Below are 20,826 nucleotides of genomic sequence, written 5' to 3'. Positions count from 1 at the left end.
TGTCACTGGCCACGCTGGTCCTGATTCAAAGCCCACTGAAGTCAATGGGACTTATTCAACTAACTTAAATGGGCTTTGAACAAGGCCTTATTAAATAAACTGTAAAGCTATCATCTTACCTCAACTTATGTAAGCATCATTTCACTAGTCTGCTCAGTGTAGGTACCAAGTATGACAATGCATGTTGGATATTTGGATAAGAAAATGCTTAAGGCATAAAATGTTTAGCCAGGATAAAATATAAAATTAGAGTTCTTTGTGGAAAATGCTTTTTGTTTTGAAAATGATTGAGTTGAAGAAACTCAAAGTAGCAATGTCTCAGGTCACAGCACAGTGATGATGCAATTTAATATTGCTCTCACTCAGTTTAGATAGATGAGACCCTCAACATTACCCTCTCATAACCAAAATAATAACTAGGAGAAGTACAAGTTGTGGCAAAGGTTGTAGATGCCACCTATTCTGTACAAATTAAAAGGAGCCATTCTGAAGAGACGATACAGATATCTTTAAAATCTTGCAAGGAAAACGTTAGATGAATTGGCACCGACTGCAGTCATACCAGCATTAAAAATAAGATAAATTCTCTTTATGCTGTTTGCATCTTATATAGAATTTGGCTACAAAAACGTCATACCTATTTGACAGGAGCTCTAATGGTCCCTTCTAAAGCAATGACTTTAGCTCAGTAGGAGGTTTTATCAGACTAAGTTTCTGGTTGAGATCTTTTGTGTGCTATGCTCTTCATGCTTCAGAGCCTGAAAGCCAGATCTTCAGCTGGTGTAACCCTACATAACCTGTCAATTGAATTTGATGAAGCTACACTGATTTACATGAACTGCAATTCCAGTCCTGAGTCTATACCTAAATTTTTACAGCATTTCAGAATTCTTTAAAGGGGACACTTCAATATTATAGGTTTGGAATTATTTACTGGTGGGCTTTGGAGGAACTAAGCATATATGGCAAAAGTGGCTGTGACTGAAAGCACCCCTGTATTCACACTCTGCACACTAATGTAGTAAAACTAATAACTCACTTGTCAATAATATCATGGTGAAATGTATGTAGCAATATTATATGTAAAGTTATGACTTCCCGCTGTATGTTGTTAGCACATATTCAAAACCACACAGCCCTGCCTAGACAATTGTTGTTAAACAGGTCTATCCTAAACAAAGGAATGTGTGTTTATCTCAATTTACATATTAGTAGTAAACAGCGTCGTCAAGACACTAGGGGGAGAAGTTGGCAGGAAACAGAGCAATTTGCATTTTAGCAAACGCAAATGGAGGAAGAAAGAGCATGGAGCCTCCTTTATCACGAGACACCATGTCGCCTTCCGCCTGCTGCTTTGGATAAAATTTACTTTTTGGGGGGCAAGAGGATATCCTTAGAAGAATACATTTCAAAGATTCAATGGCCTATAAAAGAAAGGGACAGGTACCCCCAAATTCTCTCTTTTACCTAAGACAAAAGCACCAGAACCTTTTGGGCCTCTGGGACAGATTCTGATCAAGGAGAGGGTCAGCCACTATCTTGCTGGAAGACTGTAGGTGAGAAAGGCCATCTTACACAAAGCCTTGAACCAAAAGTTGCTAGATTTAGTTTTAAATGCGTGTTTTCACTTTTATTTGCTGGTAACCATTTCTAATTTTATCTCTTATACTTGAATTAACTTAAAATCCTATTTTTTTAAAATCTAAACCAACCAGTGGTATGAACTGTTTGATAATTCCAGTTAAGGTAGCAAAATATGACTCCTTAAAAGGGTAACAAACCTTAATATCCCTCTGATTGTTCCAGGACAGGGCTAGACATTTCAGAAGATGTGTTTTTGGGAAAATTCAGGGCCGGGGACTGTGTGGACTCATCATCCCAGTAGTTAACCAAGGCTAGGTGAAGCCAGTGGAAATCTGTGGCATTGCAGGCATTGGTCCAAGGCTGCCCAATACATAGACAGAATGCATGCTTGTTGCTAACTGTGGGACTTCCAGGCAGAGAGCCAGTGACAAGGCATTATGAGGCATTTGGGGTTACAGGGAAAGAGGTGATACAACTCTTCACTGGTGTGGATTTCACCCCATAATGTGACAACAGTGGGTGGAAGTGAAATTAGCAAATGGACACATGTAAAATAAGAGATCAAGTCCCAAGATTCTGAAGCCAAAAGAGTTGTGCAAGCAGCGTGATCAGCATATGGGGAAGGGTGTGTCTTATGTCATTTTTCAGCTACCTTTGCCAAAGCAAAGAGCAGCACTGATCAGCTTCAGAAATTCCCATTCTTATTCCAAGGCTGTAACGATGTCTTTGAAATAGAGGGAGCACTAAAAAGTGAATAAGTAGGAGGAGAACCTTTTGGGGTTTGAGGATTACTTACAGAAGAAAAAAGTATACAGAATAATATAACTCAAGACAATAGGCAATGTTAAAGCAAAATTATGATGTAATATCATTAGAATTGTGAAAACAATTGTTCTGAAAAACAAATTCAGTTTGCAAAAGACTTCACCTAAAAAAATTACACATTATCTTAAAACTTCTGTCAGTTTGCCTTACCATGATGAATTTCATAATCTTCAGTTCCCTTTCCTTTAAAGACTGCTAGACATGGCTGATAGACATACAGATTACTGCAGACACTTGGTGCAGAAAGGCAGTCAATCTTTCCAACCTATTATTAAACAAACAATAATGTTTGGGTTTTTTTAATAAGGGAATCTAATTTATTTATATTAGTATATTTGGAAAGTTGACATAAATTAAGATGCTTTTCCAAAATAGTACTTCCTGTCCGTTATAAATGCAATATTCTTTTATAAGTGCTAGTGGTCTTTGATCCTAAAGACTGATACGATGTTTAAGGTGTAATACAATTCACACAGATGTATTATGTACCGCAAGCACAATTAGGTAGAGAAAAACTTCTAAAAACAAAACAATTTAATATTGCGACACAGCTAATCACTGCTAATTCTTACCTCAAAGAAAGGTATAGGGAATAGAAACTAAAACAATCCAGTTTCTTCCAAATAAAATATCAAGAGAGAACATAGCATCTGAGATAAATACTAGGGGACCAAATTCTGCTCTTAGCAGAGTAACTACTGAAGTCCATGGAAATTACTATGAACGTGCATTAGAGAACTGTATGATCTATGGTGTTTAAATATACAAGCTTCCCCTGGTTACACAGGAACTATTTTGAATTACTTTTAAGAATGAAAGTTAATTTAGTTCCAGCTTCAAGCACACACAAATATAATTATAAAATCTTTGTGGGGTAAATATTTAAAATACTGTTCAAGATTTGCAAGGCTATTTTTGTTTGAAGTAGGTCTTCATCTTCTGTAAAGAAAAAACTGCACTAGGTTTATCACAGACATATCAAATGTAACTGTTGAAATGAGACAAATACAGACTACAACCAGTTTTCAAACACAAGTGCCTAACCCATACGTAGGTACCTAAGTCCACTCAGGTTTAGTTAATGTGCAGCATATTTGATATTAAATTCAGTGGAAGCTGCAAGTGCTCAGGACTGTGAAAATCCCTTTGATTTAGACATCTAAGTCAGGACTTGGGTGCCTAACTTTGCATACCCGAGTTTGAAAATTGTGGCCTACAGCAGGAATGACCTATCCAATGCAACAGTCGGATACAATAAGGAAGGTTAAGGAGAATTTGTGTTGTAATTATTTTCAGTTCTTTTATGTTTTAACATACTCAAGTTCTACTTAATGGGCCAGATTTTGTTCTGAAATCAGTGACGTTACCCCAGATGTACACAGGTGTGAGAGCAATATCCGTCTCAGTACTTACAAATGATAGGTGATAATAAAGAAGATAACATGAAACAGCTTGTTAATGGGAAGCTAGGGTGCATAATGCTAAATAAATGAGTATTCTTACCTGAATATGTTCATCTTTAAGTAGAAAATTCAGTTTTTTAAACTCATGCACATTTGACTTGTCACTCTCACCGAACTGAAAGAAAAGCAGCCATCGGTGATGAGCCACGTGGTCCTTAAAATGGGAAGCAAATGAGAGAGAAATGCTTATCTTCCAGTTTCTACCAGTTATGTAAGTTAAATCCATGTTTTCAGTCATGTTACTGTAAATCAAATGCTAAGCAATTCACCAGAACCTAAATCCTTATCCAATACACATTGCATTGCCCTTCGAAACGATATAAATTTAACAGCTTTTCAATAGAGCACCGCCCTAAGAGAGAAAATCTAAAAACTACTTTATATATCTTTTTAATCTTGCTTCCAACTTGCCTCCCTCATACTAGATCAAAATGGCTAAACTTTGCATTCTCTCTTGAAAGCAGTGATACTCAGACCTCAGTTGTTCAAGAGCCAAAGTAGCGATCAACATTACCCAAAGGAGCCACAGGAGTGTGAATTCATTGTTTCATTTACTGTACTACAATTAATATTTAACAGTGTGACGGGAATATTTATTTTATATACACACATTCTCAAAGCAAATAAGTTGTTAACTTAGTGCAAGATGATAACTTATCTAGTTAACAACACAGTAAAAGCATCCTGATTGGTTAATAATTAAATCAGTGTTTTAACATCATGTGCTGCAAAGAGTCGCAGGCGACACATTAGAGAACCACTTGCAGCAAACATTATTATTAGCCTAGTGAAAGGAGACTGAGGCTTAGGGCTTGTCTTCACTACCGGCCAAATCGGTGCTGCTGCGATCAATGCAACAGGCATCAATTTAGCAGTCCTGGTGAAGACAAGATAAGTTGATGGGAGAGGCTGCTTACCTCTAATGAGGCTGCAGAGAGCATTTCAAAATCTGGAAGATGCTGCATTACTTCCAAATATATCTCTTTGGCATCCAAGGAGTTAAGAAACTAGAAGAGAAAAATGTCACTCTAATTATATAAAATGTATAAACATTAACCTGATTGTCGTTGATTAGCAATCCTCAACAGAATTAACCTGATTAGTCCCCATTCATCAACTGAAAAATGCTGTTAATCAACATATGTTACTTGATTCGAACCTCCCTTTAATTGCTGGTTTCAGAGTAATTGCTATTACAAGAACACTATAAGCAGTCTGCTGTTTTAGGCCCAGATTTTAAAATGTATTTAGGCACACTGTGCTCAGTGTTGCGACGCCAGAGTCTCATTTTTAAAAAGTGATTTAGGCACATAGGAGACTAAATCCCACTGTCTTACACACTGCTTTTCTCCCCATCCCCCGCACTAAAAACACAAAATACCATGCTTTGTCAAAATGAGTGCTAAAACAAAGTCATGGCCTCAACTCACAAAACACTTTGTTTGGCAACATGTCCCTTTTACTGTACTATTTGTATAGTTCAGATCACTGTATTTCTGTAATTTTGCAAACATCAGGATGTGCATAAGAAGTAGTAACTCAATGCTGGTGGATTTAATGTAGCTCCAGTGATTGTTACTTTCTCTTCAGGTTCACTTTTGAAGAAGGGCTTTGGTGGCCGTAGCATGAGAGAGAGGGAGAGTCATGTTTCAGATTGGTGATTTTCTTGCATAAATTAAGAATATTAACCTCAAGACAACTGAAACAAGAGTTTAAGGTGATATGGTAATAGGAGAATAGCACAACACAGCATATATCCATAGTGACATGCAATGCAAGTCCATTTTCATTGCATGTAGACCACATTTTGAGATTTTAAGAAGGGTATCTAGCTCATTATATATCAAATTTACCAGTAGCACATAAGTTAAATGTAAAACTGGGAACAAACATTTCTCAGTGTAATAAATTCAATTTTGTTTGATTGGTGAATGTTTATAATCCACTTTCTCATCACCACCACCACCATATTGTATGTAGACCCAAACTGTTTAAAAGTAACTCATACCAAAACACCTCCTTTCTCTTTATTAGTTAAGGTGGCTCCAGGTGGAAAGTATGCTGTAGTACTAGATGAGATATCCAAATTATCACAAAGCTCACCCTGGGTGGCACAATCCATCCAGCCTACATTAACAAGGCCTTCCTAAAATAAAAAAGCAACAATTTGATAGTGTTATTTTGAAACTCAAGGTCAGAAGAATTTCTGCAAATACAATAGAGGCAACTAGCTACTGTTTTTAGGAGATGGGGTGGGGGAGGGAGAGGAGGAAGACTTACAGGGAAGCACAACAATACTTTGATAGTCATGTACTCTATTTTAGGAAATCCTTTAAACATTTAGTTCCATTATATCATGTCCAATAATGAGATGGCTCTCAAACATAAAGCTGATTTGAAAACAAACTGTTTGAAAGTTATTGGGTGAAATGTTGGCCCCACTGAAGTCGGTGAGAGTTTGCCATTGACTTTTATGGCATCAGGATTTCACCTTTTGGAATTCTGATTTAAATATAATGAGTAACATCTCCAAATGAAATACTGCTTACCAACATGCCAGCTAGTTTAAGGCGCGTCTGGGAAGTCAAACAATCTGGAAAATGAAAATAATGATTTACCATTAAACACAAGGCTTTAAATGATCAAGTCATTAAACTTACTCTAGTTTAGAATTTTTCTTCTCATCACCAAGAATCCCAGGAGGAGCAGGCTACAGTTTCCCCATGCATGTTTGCTAGCTTTTTAAAAACAAAAATTTTTTTTGTAGCTTTTCAAGTGAAAATCTTGAGAAGCTACTTCCTATGCGATGACAATTGTGAATGAAAATATTCTATAGTGGCTTAATCAGTAGAGAATCCCCTCTCATTTTGAAATATGAGCAGTTGTTTCACATGGCTTATGATTCCTGCCCTTGTAAACTGATTCTCACCTGAGCAGTGTTTTAAAAATATCTACCTATGTATCAAATTTTGTCATAGAAAGAGATTTCACTGGAATTATTAGAAACCCCACAAACATTTCTGAAAAGTACTAACTTGAGAAGATAACTGAGTTTTTGAAAAGGAAATGCAGTAGATTTAGTCCACCTGGTTTTCAGTGCTTGATACAGTTCCACAAGGGAAATTATTAGTTAAATTGGAGAAGATGGGGATTGAGATAAGTATTAAAAGATAGATAAGGAACAGGAGGAGACTACAATGTGTCATGTTGAAAGATGAATTGTCAGGCTAGAGGGAGATTACTAGTGGAGTTTCTCAGAGATCAATCCTGAGACTAATCTTATTTAACATTTTCATTACTGACCTTGGCCCAAAAAGCAGGAGCGTGCTAATAAAATTTGCATATGACACAAAGTTGGAAAGTAAGGCCAAAATGGAGGAGGACCGGAATATCGTACAAGATCTAGATGACCTTGAAAACTGGAGTAATAGAAATAAGATGAAATTTAACAGTGCAAAGTGATGCACTTGGGGACTAACAACAAGAAGTTTTGCTATCAACTGGGGACTTTTGAGTTGGAAGTAACAGAGGAGGAGGCAGACCTGGGTGTACTGGTTAATAACAGGATGACTATGAGCTGCTAATGTGATGCGGCTATGAAAAAGGCTAATGCGCTCCTAGGATGCATTAGGCGAGGTATTTCCAGTAGAGACAGGGAAGTGTTATTGCCTTTATACAAGGCACTAATGAGACTTCATCTGGAATACTATGTGCAATTCTAGTCTCCCATGTTTAAGAAAGATTAATTCAAACTGGAACAGGTGCAGAGAAGGGCTAGTAGGAGGATCAGAGGAATGGAAAACCTCGCTTCCTTATGAGAAGAGCCTCAAAGATCTTGGTTTGTTTAGACTAACCAAATGAAGGCTGAGGGGAGATGTGATTGCTCTCTATAAATACATCAGAGGGATAAATACAAGGGAGGGAGAAGGGAGTTTATTTATTTAAAAAGTTCACCCGCCCCGTTTTTTATTATTTGATCATCAGATCTGTAGTTTGCGATACGCAAACTTAGGTTGTGCAAGGGCTACATAATGCCTAAAATATTTAATCATTATTCAATCTTTTTTGCATTATGATTGGAGAGGGAAAGTCCACCACTCCCACCAATCCAGGGCCAATGAGCAGGGATGCTGCGTACTTTTCTCATATCTGATGTTGCAGCTTATGAGCTGTAACAGCAGCCAAAACCTGTCTCTGTCAGTTGCATGGGATGTGGGGGCTACTGCAAAAGTATGGATCCTATGGCAAGGCCTCACTGTGGGCCCAGGACAGAGGCCAATCCTGTCATACATTTAGGGTGTGCAAGCACCACTGTACAGTTCCTCCATTAATGTTCCCTTTCCCTAGTAGCCCTATAATGGGGCTTAAGTGGTCCATATGGCCTTGTGCTGGCCTTCCACACTATGAGTGAATTTTACCCCATTAAAATATTCATTAGAAGCAGCAGCAAATGTGTCACTGTCAGCAAAAAACAAAAGAGAATTGTATTCTCTTCAGTCAGTTTGCCTTATGTAATAAATTTACCTCCACCCTCAGCACAGAAAGTGATCAGCCAGCCAACACCAGAGGCAAATGAAGCTTGAATAGCATTAACAAAATTTCCTATAAAAAAAAAAAAAGCACAAAATCCATATCAATTTCTGTTTGGTGTTTTGTTTTAAATATGAAAAATTATGGTATGTAAACTATGAAACGAACATGCTTATTAGCCCAATTACAATTAAACCATTTCAACCTTGAGTAAGAAATACTGGGTACACATACTCAATTAAATGTACATATAATCCTGGCAACACCTCCTTATCTTAAAAAACAAAATAAAAAGATCAATAGCCCAAACAAATTACATTACCTGCCCATAACTCTGTCACTGTGCTTGTGACATACTGCATGGCAAAACTCATTAAACTTTCCTTTGATCTGTCTCCATAATATTTCACTGGATTCTACCCAAAAAAAAAAATGTTAATGCAAAATTTAACTTATAGAAATTACACAGTAATTGATGATTGAAATTATTATTTACACTGCAGATGGACCTTAACCAAAATCCATCCACATGCTTTCACCCTCCATCTCAAACTTTGGAGTTCAACCTTAGATTTGAATTTTGTGACTCAGGCCCTTGTCTAGTTTATATATGGCTTCCATTTAGTCCAGCAATACCAGGATTATAAGGCCTCAGAAATATCAGTTCCCATAGTCATGTCTATTTGTTTAAAAGAAGTGAGTATTGTGCCAGTCTTCTGTGAATATACATCTCCTCTACTTTAACCTCCTCAAAAGTTTACACATTCTCTCCACTGTAGCATTATGTGCTGAATGCTCAATAACCAGACTAAGTAGCATGCAGTACAGCACATTGCTACAGTGGAAGAAATTTTGTAAAAATAACATGCAGGTGTCTTTTAAAGGAATACTCTTAAAGTTTCTTAAGTTTGAAGCAGAGTATTGCATATATTTAAACATTATCCTACATTGTTGGAAACTCCAATACAGAACTGTGATAGAGGCAATGTGGCTCAGTGGATAGGGCACTGGTCTGGGTGTTCCGGGAATTGAATACAAGGCTTTGATCTATCACTTACTCATTGTATAGCCTTGAACAAATCATTTAACCTCAGTGTCTCAATTTCCCCAAAATGGAAGAAGTGATACTTACTCTCTATTGCAAAGTGATCTGAAGAGAACTGTTTGAGAGGTATTTATTTGTTTCCTCACTTAGTTATAATATAACATGATCAAAAGTGAAATTGGCTAGCATAATTGGGCTGTTCATGGTGAATGAAAGTCCAAATTTTTTTTTTTATAAAAGAAGAATAAATTAGACTATTATAAAGAAAAATTCCTTACCAGTATAGCATCAATCATAAAATGTATGTTAGTTTAGTATTCTTCCTTAGAATTCTTTATTTTAATTATTTTTATATAAAATATAAACACATAACAAAACACAAATACATGCACGAAATGGAAAGAGCATATAAATGTCCATTATTTATAAAACCTGGAAAAAAACAAAAGAGTTTAATTACTCACCATTCCAGTTTTGAAAACATAGAGACTTGGATAACTATTAATTCCTTTGATCCGACAAAGCATTCTGTTATCACCACAATTTACAGCTCCAATGCGTATTAGTCCATCCATTTCTTTAGCAAATTCTCTCCACTAAAAAGGAGGGGGGAAAAAAAGAAAACTTGGGATATTTTCCTTTGAAAACAATTTTCAAAATTCTTCTGCTGTTGGCTTCTTGAATCAATGCTGTTTTAGGCTTTGGCTTCAGCATTCAAATCAAACTTGACAAAGTTTTACTCAAATTAAAAAGTGTCTACTTGAAATACATTTTCAGAATTAAGATGCTGATTGTAAATACATACCGTAGGTGCTAAATCATGGCAGTGTGAACATCGAGGGGAATAGAAATTTATGAACCAGAGTTCTCCAGAGTTAACAGCAGCATCTGGTTAACAAGACAAGACAAGACAAAAATATACTTAAGTTAAGAATTGATAAAAGCTTCCTTTTAAATTTTGCATCTACGAATAGTGTGAGTGTGAGAGAATAAATACACAACCATTTTAAGACCTGAGTTCAAGTGTTTAGAATTCCCTGATTCAGTGGATATCAGTAATACCTAGTATAGTGTAATGGCTGCAACTCCATTTACACTCTCACTGGCATATGCAGGACACATGAAAGGCATAACTGAAGTGAAACCACCTGCTTAACTATGAAATTTTGTTTACATGTAATTGAGCTAGTAAACACACTATAATAATGTAAACCTGCTAACAAATTAAACATATACTTTAAATATCAGAAGGATTATAGAAAGTTAGTTACATTAACAAAATACAAACACTACCTCTACTTATCAGATACACCTTATCTCCTGCCAATCACTTGCACTCTTGCCATATGGTAAGTAATGACCAAACCTGAACCAAATAAAAAATTCTATTTCAAATAAGAGAGGTTTATTTTTACATCTGAAAATGCAATTTAAATTGCAGGCTGTAATTAATTTAATGTGCTTTGGTAAGGGGCCAACTACCTAATGACTAGTCTCAAAGGGGAGCACAGAATCACAGAAGCGTAGGACTGGAAGGGACCTTGAGAGTCATCTCGTCCAGCCTCAAGGCAGGACTGTGTAATAACTAGACCATTCCTGACAGGTGTTTGTCTAACCTGTTCTTAAAAATTGCCAGTGATGGAGCTTCCACAGCCTCCCTAGGCAATTTGTTCCAGTGCTTAACCACCCTGACAGTTAAGAAGTTTTTCCTAATGTCCATCCTAAAACTCCCTTTCTGCAATTTATGGCCATTACTTCTTGTCCTGTCCTCAGAAGTTAATGCGAACAATTTACTTCCCTCCTCCTTGTAACAACCTTTTATGTACTTGAAAACTGTTATGTCTCCTTTCAGTCTTCTCTTCTCCAGACTAAATAAACCCAATTTTTTTCAATCTTCCTCCATAGGTCATGTTTTCTAGACCTTTAATAATTTTTGTTGCTTTTCTCTGGACTCCCTCCAATTTGTCCACAACTTTCCTGAAATGTGGCACCCGGAACTAGACACAATACTCCAGCTGGGGCCTTATCAGCATGGAATAGAGGGGAAGAATTACTTCTTGTGTCTTGCTTACAACGTACCCCCTAATGTATCCCAGAACGATGTTTGCTTTTTTTGCAACAGTGTTACACTGTTGACTCATATTTAGCTTGCAATCCACTATAACCACCAGATCCCTTTCTGCAGTACTCCTTTCTAGGCAGTCATTTCCCATTTTGTATGTGTGCAATTGATTGTTCCTTCCTAAGTGGAGTACTTTACATTTGTCCTTATTGAATTTCATCACATATACTTCAGACCATTTCTACAGTTTGTCCAGATCATTTTGAATTTTAATTCTATCCTCCAAAGCACTTGCAACCCTTCCCAGCTTGGTATGGTCTGCAGACTTTATAAGTGTACTCTCTATGACATTATCTAAACCATTGATGAAGATATTGAATAGAACCGTACCCAGGACTGATCCCTGCGGGACCCCAATATGCCCTTCCAGTTTGACTGTGAAACACTGATGATAACTACTCTCTGGGAAGCTTTTTCAACCAGTTATGTACCTACCTTATAGTAGCTCCATATAACCTGTATTTCCCTAGTTTGTTTAAGAAGAGGTTATGCCGGGCAGTATCAAAAGCCTTACTAAAGTCGAGATATAGCACATCTAATAGTTCCCCTATCCACAAGGCTTGTTACCCTGTCAAAGCATGTATGTATATTAGAATACTCATTACTAAAGGGGTACGATTGACTTCAAATCATGTGGCTCAGAGTCCACTTTTGGTGGGGGTTTTCAGTCACGTTTTCCTATGTTAATCTCTCTGCTGTTGCTGTGTGAAACACCTAAATGAACAGGGGAAATTGACTACAGTCCTGCTTCTGCAGGTGGCCAATGTCTCATGTGGAACTTTTTTGTCTTTGTGAGGTGCTATGTGGGTATAATGGTGTACCTCAGTGGTTCAGCTTGCAGGCTCAAAGCCTAGCTGACTATATAAGGAAAACGATACACAAAATGCTGTCAAACATATACAAGTGGAAAAACAAGGACTTTTCCCCAACATTCTATATTAGTTATGTTTATCTTTAGGTGTTACTTCTAACAAGAGAAGAGAAAAAGACTGCCATAGAAGTGAAATTAAGTTGGCTATATCCCTTTAATTTTTTTTAAACAGAACTTTGTTTAAATTCATATATCCAGAATTTTAAAATGGAAGCTGTGATACATAGAAAATTATATTGTTTTGTTATAAAATAAATGTGTCATTAGTTTATCATTAACCATAGGTTAATTCACCACCCATCATAGAAGAGGGTGCAGGTCCTGGGCTGTTTTCCCAGTGACCGTGAATGGGGAACACTTGATGGGAGGGTTGGCTCCCGTCTTCACCTGGTGGACATCCAGGCTAGTGAGCCCAGGCCGGTTGGAGAACAGCTGCCAGTATGAATGCAGCACCTCTCTGATCTCTGCCTGCTGGGCAGGGGTTAGCTGGTCTGAGAGGGGAATTGATTCCGGCAAGGGGTCAGCTCCAACCTCAGGGTGCAAAAGGTCCTCAGAACAGCAGAAACACAGTGGTTCAATGGCATGGGGAAGGGGTAATAAGGTGGTGGCAAAACAGGTGCACAAGAAGGCTCTCAGTACTGGTTCTGCAAAGCCCATCATAGCAGGGATTTGGGGGATTGGCTGGGTTCTGAACCACTGGTAACTGCATGAATCCAGTGATCACAAACACCTGAATATGAGGTGTACAAGAGTGATGGCTGCCGCTGTGAAAGTGAATGCTGAGGGGGCACAGGGCTGCCCTGTATCTTGGTTGGAGGATGGATTTAATTCCCCTCTAATTTAAGTAATTAATCCTCGTATAGTTCCGGTACTAACTCATACTTTTTTGGCATATATGCGTGTTTCATCCTAGACATAAGTTCTACTATATCTATTACACATTTGTTTAACAAAGAGTAGCAGCAGTAAACTGCATGCACATTTAAGGAATCTGAGCCAAAGTGTATCTAAGAAAAACATGCTGTCCTCCTTCAGGTATCTGTATAAAAAGTAACTATCACATCCTGGCTCTAATTCATTTGTGTTTTGTCTTTTCTATTTCGTCTGAGAAATATTGCTATAAGATGTCAGCATGTATGACTGAAAACTGCTGTCTTACTATAATGCTGAAGTATATTAAAAAAAGATAGTAAAGATTTACTAATTTCTAGAAACTAATAGTAGAACATTGTCAATTGTCTGTGAGTACACACAGCATCTTATTTTGAAAACGCATCAACTGTCTGTAAACACTAACAATAAATATGAGAGGGGAAAAACAAAAGCCCCCACCCACATCATTGATCAGTATGAGCTGTTTCCTGGTGTCTGGATTAAGACTTTTTATTTTTTACCTCAGGGAACTAAGACTTAAGAATGTCAGAATAGGAATCCTGTCAAATGGTATCTTCAAACAAGCAGAACTGCAGGTAAGTAGAACTGACTGAATTGCTAGTTTTGAAGATCAGCTGCCTCTTGGGAGATGTGTGCTCAAGACACAATCCCAAAGAGTGAGAATTCTGCAGGATAATAAATCCAGAGAAACAAAATTACAAGGTAAATAATTTTCTCTTCCTTCAGATATTACACACTTTCTTTCAAATTCAATCTAAAAAGCTGACTGGCATTGATCTGCATAGCATTTGTTAATTGACCCATGATGCTCAAAAACATTTTTCTCTTTGGATATAATATGCACGTTTTCTCTGGTGGTATTCTGACAATTTATAATCTATGTATACCATGAAAAAATTCAGTCTGAAAATAATATTTACACAATGTTAAAATATTAGAGAACCCATATGACTTGACGAACATACCAAATTCTCCTCTATCCAGTGTTATGATTTCAGGATCATCATCATAAATACCTAGTAAGAAAAAATACAAAAAGTCAGCAACTATTTTTCTTTTGCAATCTTTATATAAAAGAATCCAGAAATACTCCTATGCTTCTTGCACAAAATGAAATTTGTAGAAAACAAATGATGGTGCATATTAGCAAGGTGAAAGATTTTACCATGTGATATGTAATTCAGTGGTACATATAAGATTAATTTGGTCTCAGTTCAATTCCCAGGAGATAAATGTCCACATCACAATAGCCACCATCACAGCTGGGAACCTTTTGGCATCCTCAGCAGACAAACCAGTCATTGAGTAGGCATAGGAGACTGAACTGGCTGTTCACACAAAGACGTGGTGCATCTTTGTCACAGATGAGACACAATACTGAGTGCCTGATGAGGGTTTGAGAGGCTGCATGATTCAGTTGATAGAGCACAGCAATGAGACTTTCGAAACCTAAGTTCTAGTCCCAGGTCTGTCGCTGGCCTGCTGTTTGACTTTTGTCACTTTCCCTCTTGGTGCCCTAAACCTCTCTAACCCTTTGTCTGTCTTATCTATTTAGAGTGTCAGCTCTTTGGGGCAGGAATTGTCTCGGCATGGTTTGTACAGTGCCTAACACAAAAAGCCCAAACGTCAGTTGAGGCCTCTAGGTACTACTATAATACAAATAAATAAGACAGAACTTCAGTATCCTCCAGAGTTATCAAACCATCACCATACAGAAGCAATAAATTCACAATAAAATAAAAATCCAGAAGAAAAAGTAAACAATACGCATAACTGTACATAAACTTAAAATGAATGTTCGATAAAAGTTAAAAATCTGACATTTTAAATCAACCACTTTTGTCAAGAAGTGCAGACTCAAACACGTGAAATTTTTAAATTATTGCAACCTCTAAAGAAAATTGAAATTACTCTCAATTTCATGTAATGTGCATGTCTCTGGTTTATTTAATTTAGGTGTACACAAACATTAAAGTAGTTCTTGCGGGGTTTTTGTTTTATAAAATGTTCCCTTTATACTCTGAGTTTTTTCAGGGTTAGACTACTTCAGCAAAATACAAGCGTAGGAATTCTCTCCTTCACTTGTGATGTTTTTATCCAATTCACCAAAATAGGGGCTCACTTCAGCTTCCATGTTTATGGTGTGGTGGAAATCATCATTGCAGTCTCTCAGTTGCCTATTTTCCAAGTTAGCTACCTGTGTCACATTAGCTCTGAAAAGACATCCTGGCTGTCTAATTGCCAGCAAATATCTGGACTATTTTTGTTTGAAGAACTGATTTCAAAATCATATTTGGCATAACCCTATTGCTCTGGTGTGTATGCTTACTTCCTGGTATAGTTACATTTATCTCCAATAAGACTCCATGGGAATTAACTGTTTTGCAGGATTGGGCTCTTTATGTATAAAGTGTAATAAATAAATAAATGTAAGTTAGGGAGAATACTTGTTATGGGTTTCCAATATAAAAAAATCTGAAGGAATTAAAAAGATAAACCCTCCCCTTGTATTAAGAAGTTAATACGACACAATATTAGTATTTGATTGCAAATGAACAAAGATCACTTATCACATATAATACACACATATATACACACACTATAACTGAACCGTAAAATAGCAAATACTTAGTATAATGAGTGGATTTAATACTAAGCTGACTGTACTATTACTGCTGTTTGGTGGATTATTTTAACAAGATACCTTAAGGCTAACATAGTCAGTAGGGAGAAAGGAAAAAAAAAAAGACAGCTGTGGAGGCTAGAAAGAAGAAGAGAGGGTCTAAGAGGAAAGTATGTACATAGAGTTGGCATAGCCAACAATTTTGCATTTATTCAGGACTGTAAGACAAGCAAACTACAAACACACATCTTACCAAAATCATAGCGATAAAAGTTCCAGCTCTCATATCGACCTCCTTGTTGGTGATCTTCAAGACCTTTCTCTCCATATTTATCATACTTCTTCCGTAGCTCGTCATCTTTTAATACTTCATATGCTCTATTTATTTTCAAGAAGTTTTCATGAGCATCTGGATCATTCTATCAAAGGAAAACCACATTTACTAAATATTTGTCTAATGTAGAACTAAAAATATTAAATGAACTTTCAGCAATACATCTGTTTCAATGTCTCCATAACTATGAATGTTGTAAATTGATTCTCAATGGAAGTTGCCATCAGATGGAAGCCTCCAAGCAAGACAACCAGTATTGATAATAAGGTAGAGTAGCCCAGAGAGAGTTCAACTCACATTTGAAGATCATCTAACAGTAACTTTGAAAGCCTCTGCTTTTCTAATCATTCAAATGTGAGTTGAATTCTACACCAGACTGTCAAGCTAGCAAGTTTTCTGTTTGGTTTTTATTCTGTTTATTTTATACTTCAATATATTTTTGACTTATTTCCTTAGAATTAGATGTAGTGATTGCAATATGTTATTACAGTGCAATTTTCCCTTAAGAAAACACTTACATGCCCTCTGAGGATTTACCATTTTCCTAAAGAAATAAAACTTGGGCACACGCTGGCCTTTGGCTCTACATTATTTGCATCTGTCTGGGGGCACAAAACAACTGCAGCTAGGAACTCCTGTGACACAGAAGCAATATCTGCCTCCCACTATACCTCCCACTCCTCCTTCCCATCCCCACTCAGGTGTAGGGGAAGTGATGGAGACAAGGTGGGCAGCCAGGGGTAGAGATGGAATATAACAGGGGTGACCAACCTGTGGCTCCAGAGCCACATGCAGCTCTTCAGAGGTTAATACGTGGCTCCTTGTATAGGCACCGACTCCGGGGCTGGAGCTAGATGCCAACTTTCCAATTTTGCCAGGGGGTGCTCACTGCTCAACCTCTGGCTCTGCCACAGGCCCTGCCCCTACCCCACCCCCTCCCCTGAGCCTGCGGTGCCCTTGCTCCTCCCCCAGAGCCTCCTGCATGCCATGGAACAGCTGATCAGGAGGTGCAGGGAGGGAGGGGGAGGCGCTGATCGGTGGGGCTGCTGGTGGGCGGGAAGCGCTGGGAGTGAGGGGGGGAGATGATGGGGGAATGCTGATGTATTACAATGTACATTGGTAAATTCTGGCTCCTTCTCAGGCTCAGGCTGGCCACCTCTGGAATATAATGTTCTCCAGTGGTCCTTCGCTAGAGACGAGCGATCCTTTAGGGACAGAACAAATGATGTAGCTGGCACAATTAAGAACAATCCTTAGGCTTCCTTTAATTACATCAAGGACGATTTTGGCTTCTAGTCTGCTCCAGAATCAGGGGAGTGGAAAGGTGGCTTACAACTACCTTTATATCCCTTCTCTTGGTCCTGTGCTGACAGAGCTCTAGCTCACCAGTATTATATTAACTCTCTCACTTTTCCCATTATTACTTAAAAACTTGCCTTAAACTACTACATTAATGTACAGCAAAATAAGTTATAAAGAGACTATTTCCCGCCTGATGCACCTGCACACCTGCTATTAACATTACAGGGCGTTACATGCATGAATCGATAGTGTCATCTAAGAGTCTACACAAAATGTATGTTTAATTCTGCAGAAGGTAGTCTGTTGAGAAATCTTTCTTACATAGTAATATTTCCATATTTTATGGAAATTATAGATACCACTTTGGAATCTTAATACTTTTGAAAGTATAAGTAGAGAGTCCAGTTAAAACCTATAAAGCAGCAGAGAGAGCATTTCAAACACTGTTAATAAGCTATTCTATTTCAAGCAACATATCAGTTATCGCTGAATTGCTCTTTGAGATAGCAAGAAACCACCACATATAATAGGTTACAGCTGATCCGTTTTTATCTTTATTGTGGGTGGAAAGGCAAAATAAAATTAAGTCTTCCTAATTAGAGGCTATATATTATAACATATTCCTCAACAGTTAATCCATGTTCAGTCACTCTTCTCTTCCCCATTGAAATGATAGTATATAGTCAAATACATATTTGCTTTCTTGACCCATGTCATAAATGTTTGGTGAAAGTCCTCCTCCTTGATGTCAAGTTCAACAGTATAGCATCAACTTTGGCATTTTAGGCCCCACTCCTGCAGCTTGCTCTGTGCAGGCAGATCACTGTGCCCAAATGGACCCTCATTGACATCACTGGGGCTCTCTGAGGGTGCAGGGCTCCACATACATGGAACAAGTAGCAGGATCAGGGCCTTTGTATTGTCCTACTCCAAGACTTTGTCTAATTATTCCAGTAAATCTTGAGTATCGTATAGGAGAATACAAATAAAAAATATTTCCTTACAGGGGTCTCTCCATTTCCCCTTCTCATCCACAGGCCATCCCAGAATTTTTGCTTTCCCCTACTCAGTTTCCAAACAGGACTGACATGACATGGCCCAGCAATATTTATTACACTGATGCAATTTTATAGTAAGAACAATAAGTAATAGTTAAAACTGACAGAAGCAGTGTAATTCTAAATAAGAGAAAGCACTGGAGAAAATGTATAAACTATCAAGCCTTTTGGCTTCAATGGCTCAGTATGACTTCAGTTCAACTTTGCCATAGTTTACTAACATATCCACTTTTATTTTTGCTTTTCTTTGGAGGACAGTCAGCTAGTCTAAACTAAGTATTATGTTATTACATCACTTCAAAAATCTAAGACACAAAGATGTAAAGTTTCAAATTTGTTAAAAAGCAAATAAGTCCATTTTAAAGTTAACACTGGATGAATTAGCTCAAACAGTGCTAACTTTATCACAGGAACTCAAAGATTTTACTTACCTGATTTTTATCAGGATGTAACTTTAATGCCAGTTTTTTGAAAGCCTGTCTTATTTCTCTATTACTTGCTTCTTTGGATATTCCAAGTAAACTGTAATAGTCCTGATCAGTGCAAACAAGAGCTATCAGACATGTTAAAACTAAAAATAATAACAAAGTTCTTTTCAGATCTCTCATGCAGTCTCCTTTGAATAATAAGAACTCCATTATGAAGCTTTTAAAAAGTTATACAAGTTACAATTCAGACAGACTTCAAAGAGTGTATCCAATAAGTTCCAAGATGTTCAAGAGATACAGATGTTTAATTTAAGGACTTTTCTTTAAGATTTTGGTTGTCATAATCCACAGTCACATGATAATTGCCTTGCAAAAGTTACAACCTGTAAAGGGGAGGGGGGAGGAAAAAGCCATTTAGTAAAGGTTTCACTATATTATATTGATAAGTTATTAAGAAACATTAACAGCTTTAGCAGAATGCACCCTAACATTAGTAACAGGAAAAATCAATCAACTCCTTTTGATAGTTCTATATAATTTAAGTGTTTGTGGTCATTAACTTTTATCACTCCTTCTCTGGTATGGGCTAATTCCGCAAAGCTTGACTCATGTGAGTAGCCCCCACTGAGAGACATTAAAGCCTAGACCTGTTTAACATTTAGGAATATATTTATCTTCTGCTTGCTTTTCCTGACTCATATTTTTCCCTGTAGTCTCAGTCACTCAGGGACAGGAGGAGAAGATATTTCTGCATGTGGGCGCAAGTAGTTTAAAAGTAGTTATTTCAACACTGCACAATCCTTCATCCCAGGAGTGAAATGTGTTTAAATTCGACATTTAAAACCTCTTAGAAATCAAAACGAACCTAAAAACCTCGCTCATTCAAAGGGCTTCAGCTGGCCGCAGAGTCACGCAGCCTTGGGTGATGTCTATCTGTGCATAGTATATGTGGGCTGTGCGGGTTGTGTGAAACAGGCTAGGACCAAAGATAGCTCCTTTAGCACCTTAACGTGGGGGGAGATTATACAACACTGGGGAGGAAGAGAGCAGAAGATGAGCGTGTGACAGACTGGGGAAGGAAAGAGGGAGGAGACAAAGGAGGGAAAGTAGAGGGCAGAACATGAGCGCAACAGGGCTAGGGACGGGCGGGGGGAAACGGGGAGAGGCTGTTGTGGAGGAGGCAGGCTCGGGATGAGGAGAAGATCTGGGACCGAGGGGAGGAGGTCAGGGATGGGGAGAGGGAGGCGCAGGGCTGGCGGGTTTGGGGGAAGCAGCCTAGGCGGGGTGGGGGGTGGCTGAGGGCAGGAAGGGCGGCCCAGGGAGGATGCTGGTGACACAGGAGGAGCAGCGCGGGGACGAGGCAGGTTCACCCGGCTACTCCTTCCCCGGGCGGGCCAGGCAGGCCGCGCTTACCGGTCTGTGCGGCGCTAGGCTCCCCGGCGGGATGCGCAGGAGCCGGCTGCGGGCAGGCGGCGGAGGAGGGGCCGGGCGCGGAGCAGCATGGGCCCGGGGAGGAGCAAGGCGGCGACCCGAGGCGGATCCGGCTCTGAGCCGGAGGCAGGTGGGGCCGGGAAGGCTGACGTGGCCGCGGCTCCTTCGTTGGGGCGGGGGCCGGGCTCGGAGCGGCGGGGGCCGGCCCTGGGCGAGAGCCGTAGGCCTGCCGGCGCTAGCCCCGGGGCCTGGCCCGGCCGCGGGGAGCTGACCCGGCCCCAGTGTTGCGGTGTAACAGTGGGAGAGGCCCAGGCCC

The 20,826-nt window shown here is 38.7% G+C and overlaps 1 protein-coding gene across 1 annotated transcript in view; it reads right to left on the bottom strand.

Moving 5' to 3' along the window:
• The window catches only part of DNAJC10 (DnaJ heat shock protein family (Hsp40) member C10), a 32,443-nt gene extending 11,862 nt beyond the window's left edge, over positions 1-20,581 (bottom strand). Inside the window, exons 1-13 of the mRNA XM_074967723.1 lie at positions 20,493-20,581; positions 19,083-19,462; positions 16,211-16,376; positions 14,300-14,350; positions 10,253-10,335; positions 9,912-10,043; positions 8,725-8,818; positions 8,397-8,474; positions 6,422-6,465; positions 5,881-6,018; positions 4,790-4,879; positions 3,913-4,026; positions 2,560-2,674 (exon numbers count right to left, since the gene is read on the bottom strand). Coding sequence (XP_074823824.1) covers positions 2,560-2,674; positions 3,913-4,026; positions 4,790-4,879; positions 5,881-6,018; positions 6,422-6,465; positions 8,397-8,474; positions 8,725-8,818; positions 9,912-10,043; positions 10,253-10,335; positions 14,300-14,350; positions 16,211-16,376; positions 19,083-19,289 — 1,312 coding nt within the window. The 5' untranslated portion in view covers positions 19,290-19,462; positions 20,493-20,581. The remainder of the gene's footprint in view (positions 1-2,559; positions 2,675-3,912; positions 4,027-4,789; positions 4,880-5,880; positions 6,019-6,421; positions 6,466-8,396; positions 8,475-8,724; positions 8,819-9,911; positions 10,044-10,252; positions 10,336-14,299; positions 14,351-16,210; positions 16,377-19,082; positions 19,463-20,492) is intronic.
• Between the last annotated feature and the right edge of the window lie 245 nt (positions 20,582-20,826).

This window comes from Natator depressus, chromosome 11, assembly GCF_965152275.1.
Source record: "Natator depressus isolate rNatDep1 chromosome 11, rNatDep2.hap1, whole genome shotgun sequence".
In the NCBI taxonomy this organism is placed as follows: Eukaryota; Metazoa; Chordata; order Testudines; family Cheloniidae; genus Natator; species Natator depressus.
This window is presented reverse-complemented; position numbering and strand designations above follow the sequence as displayed.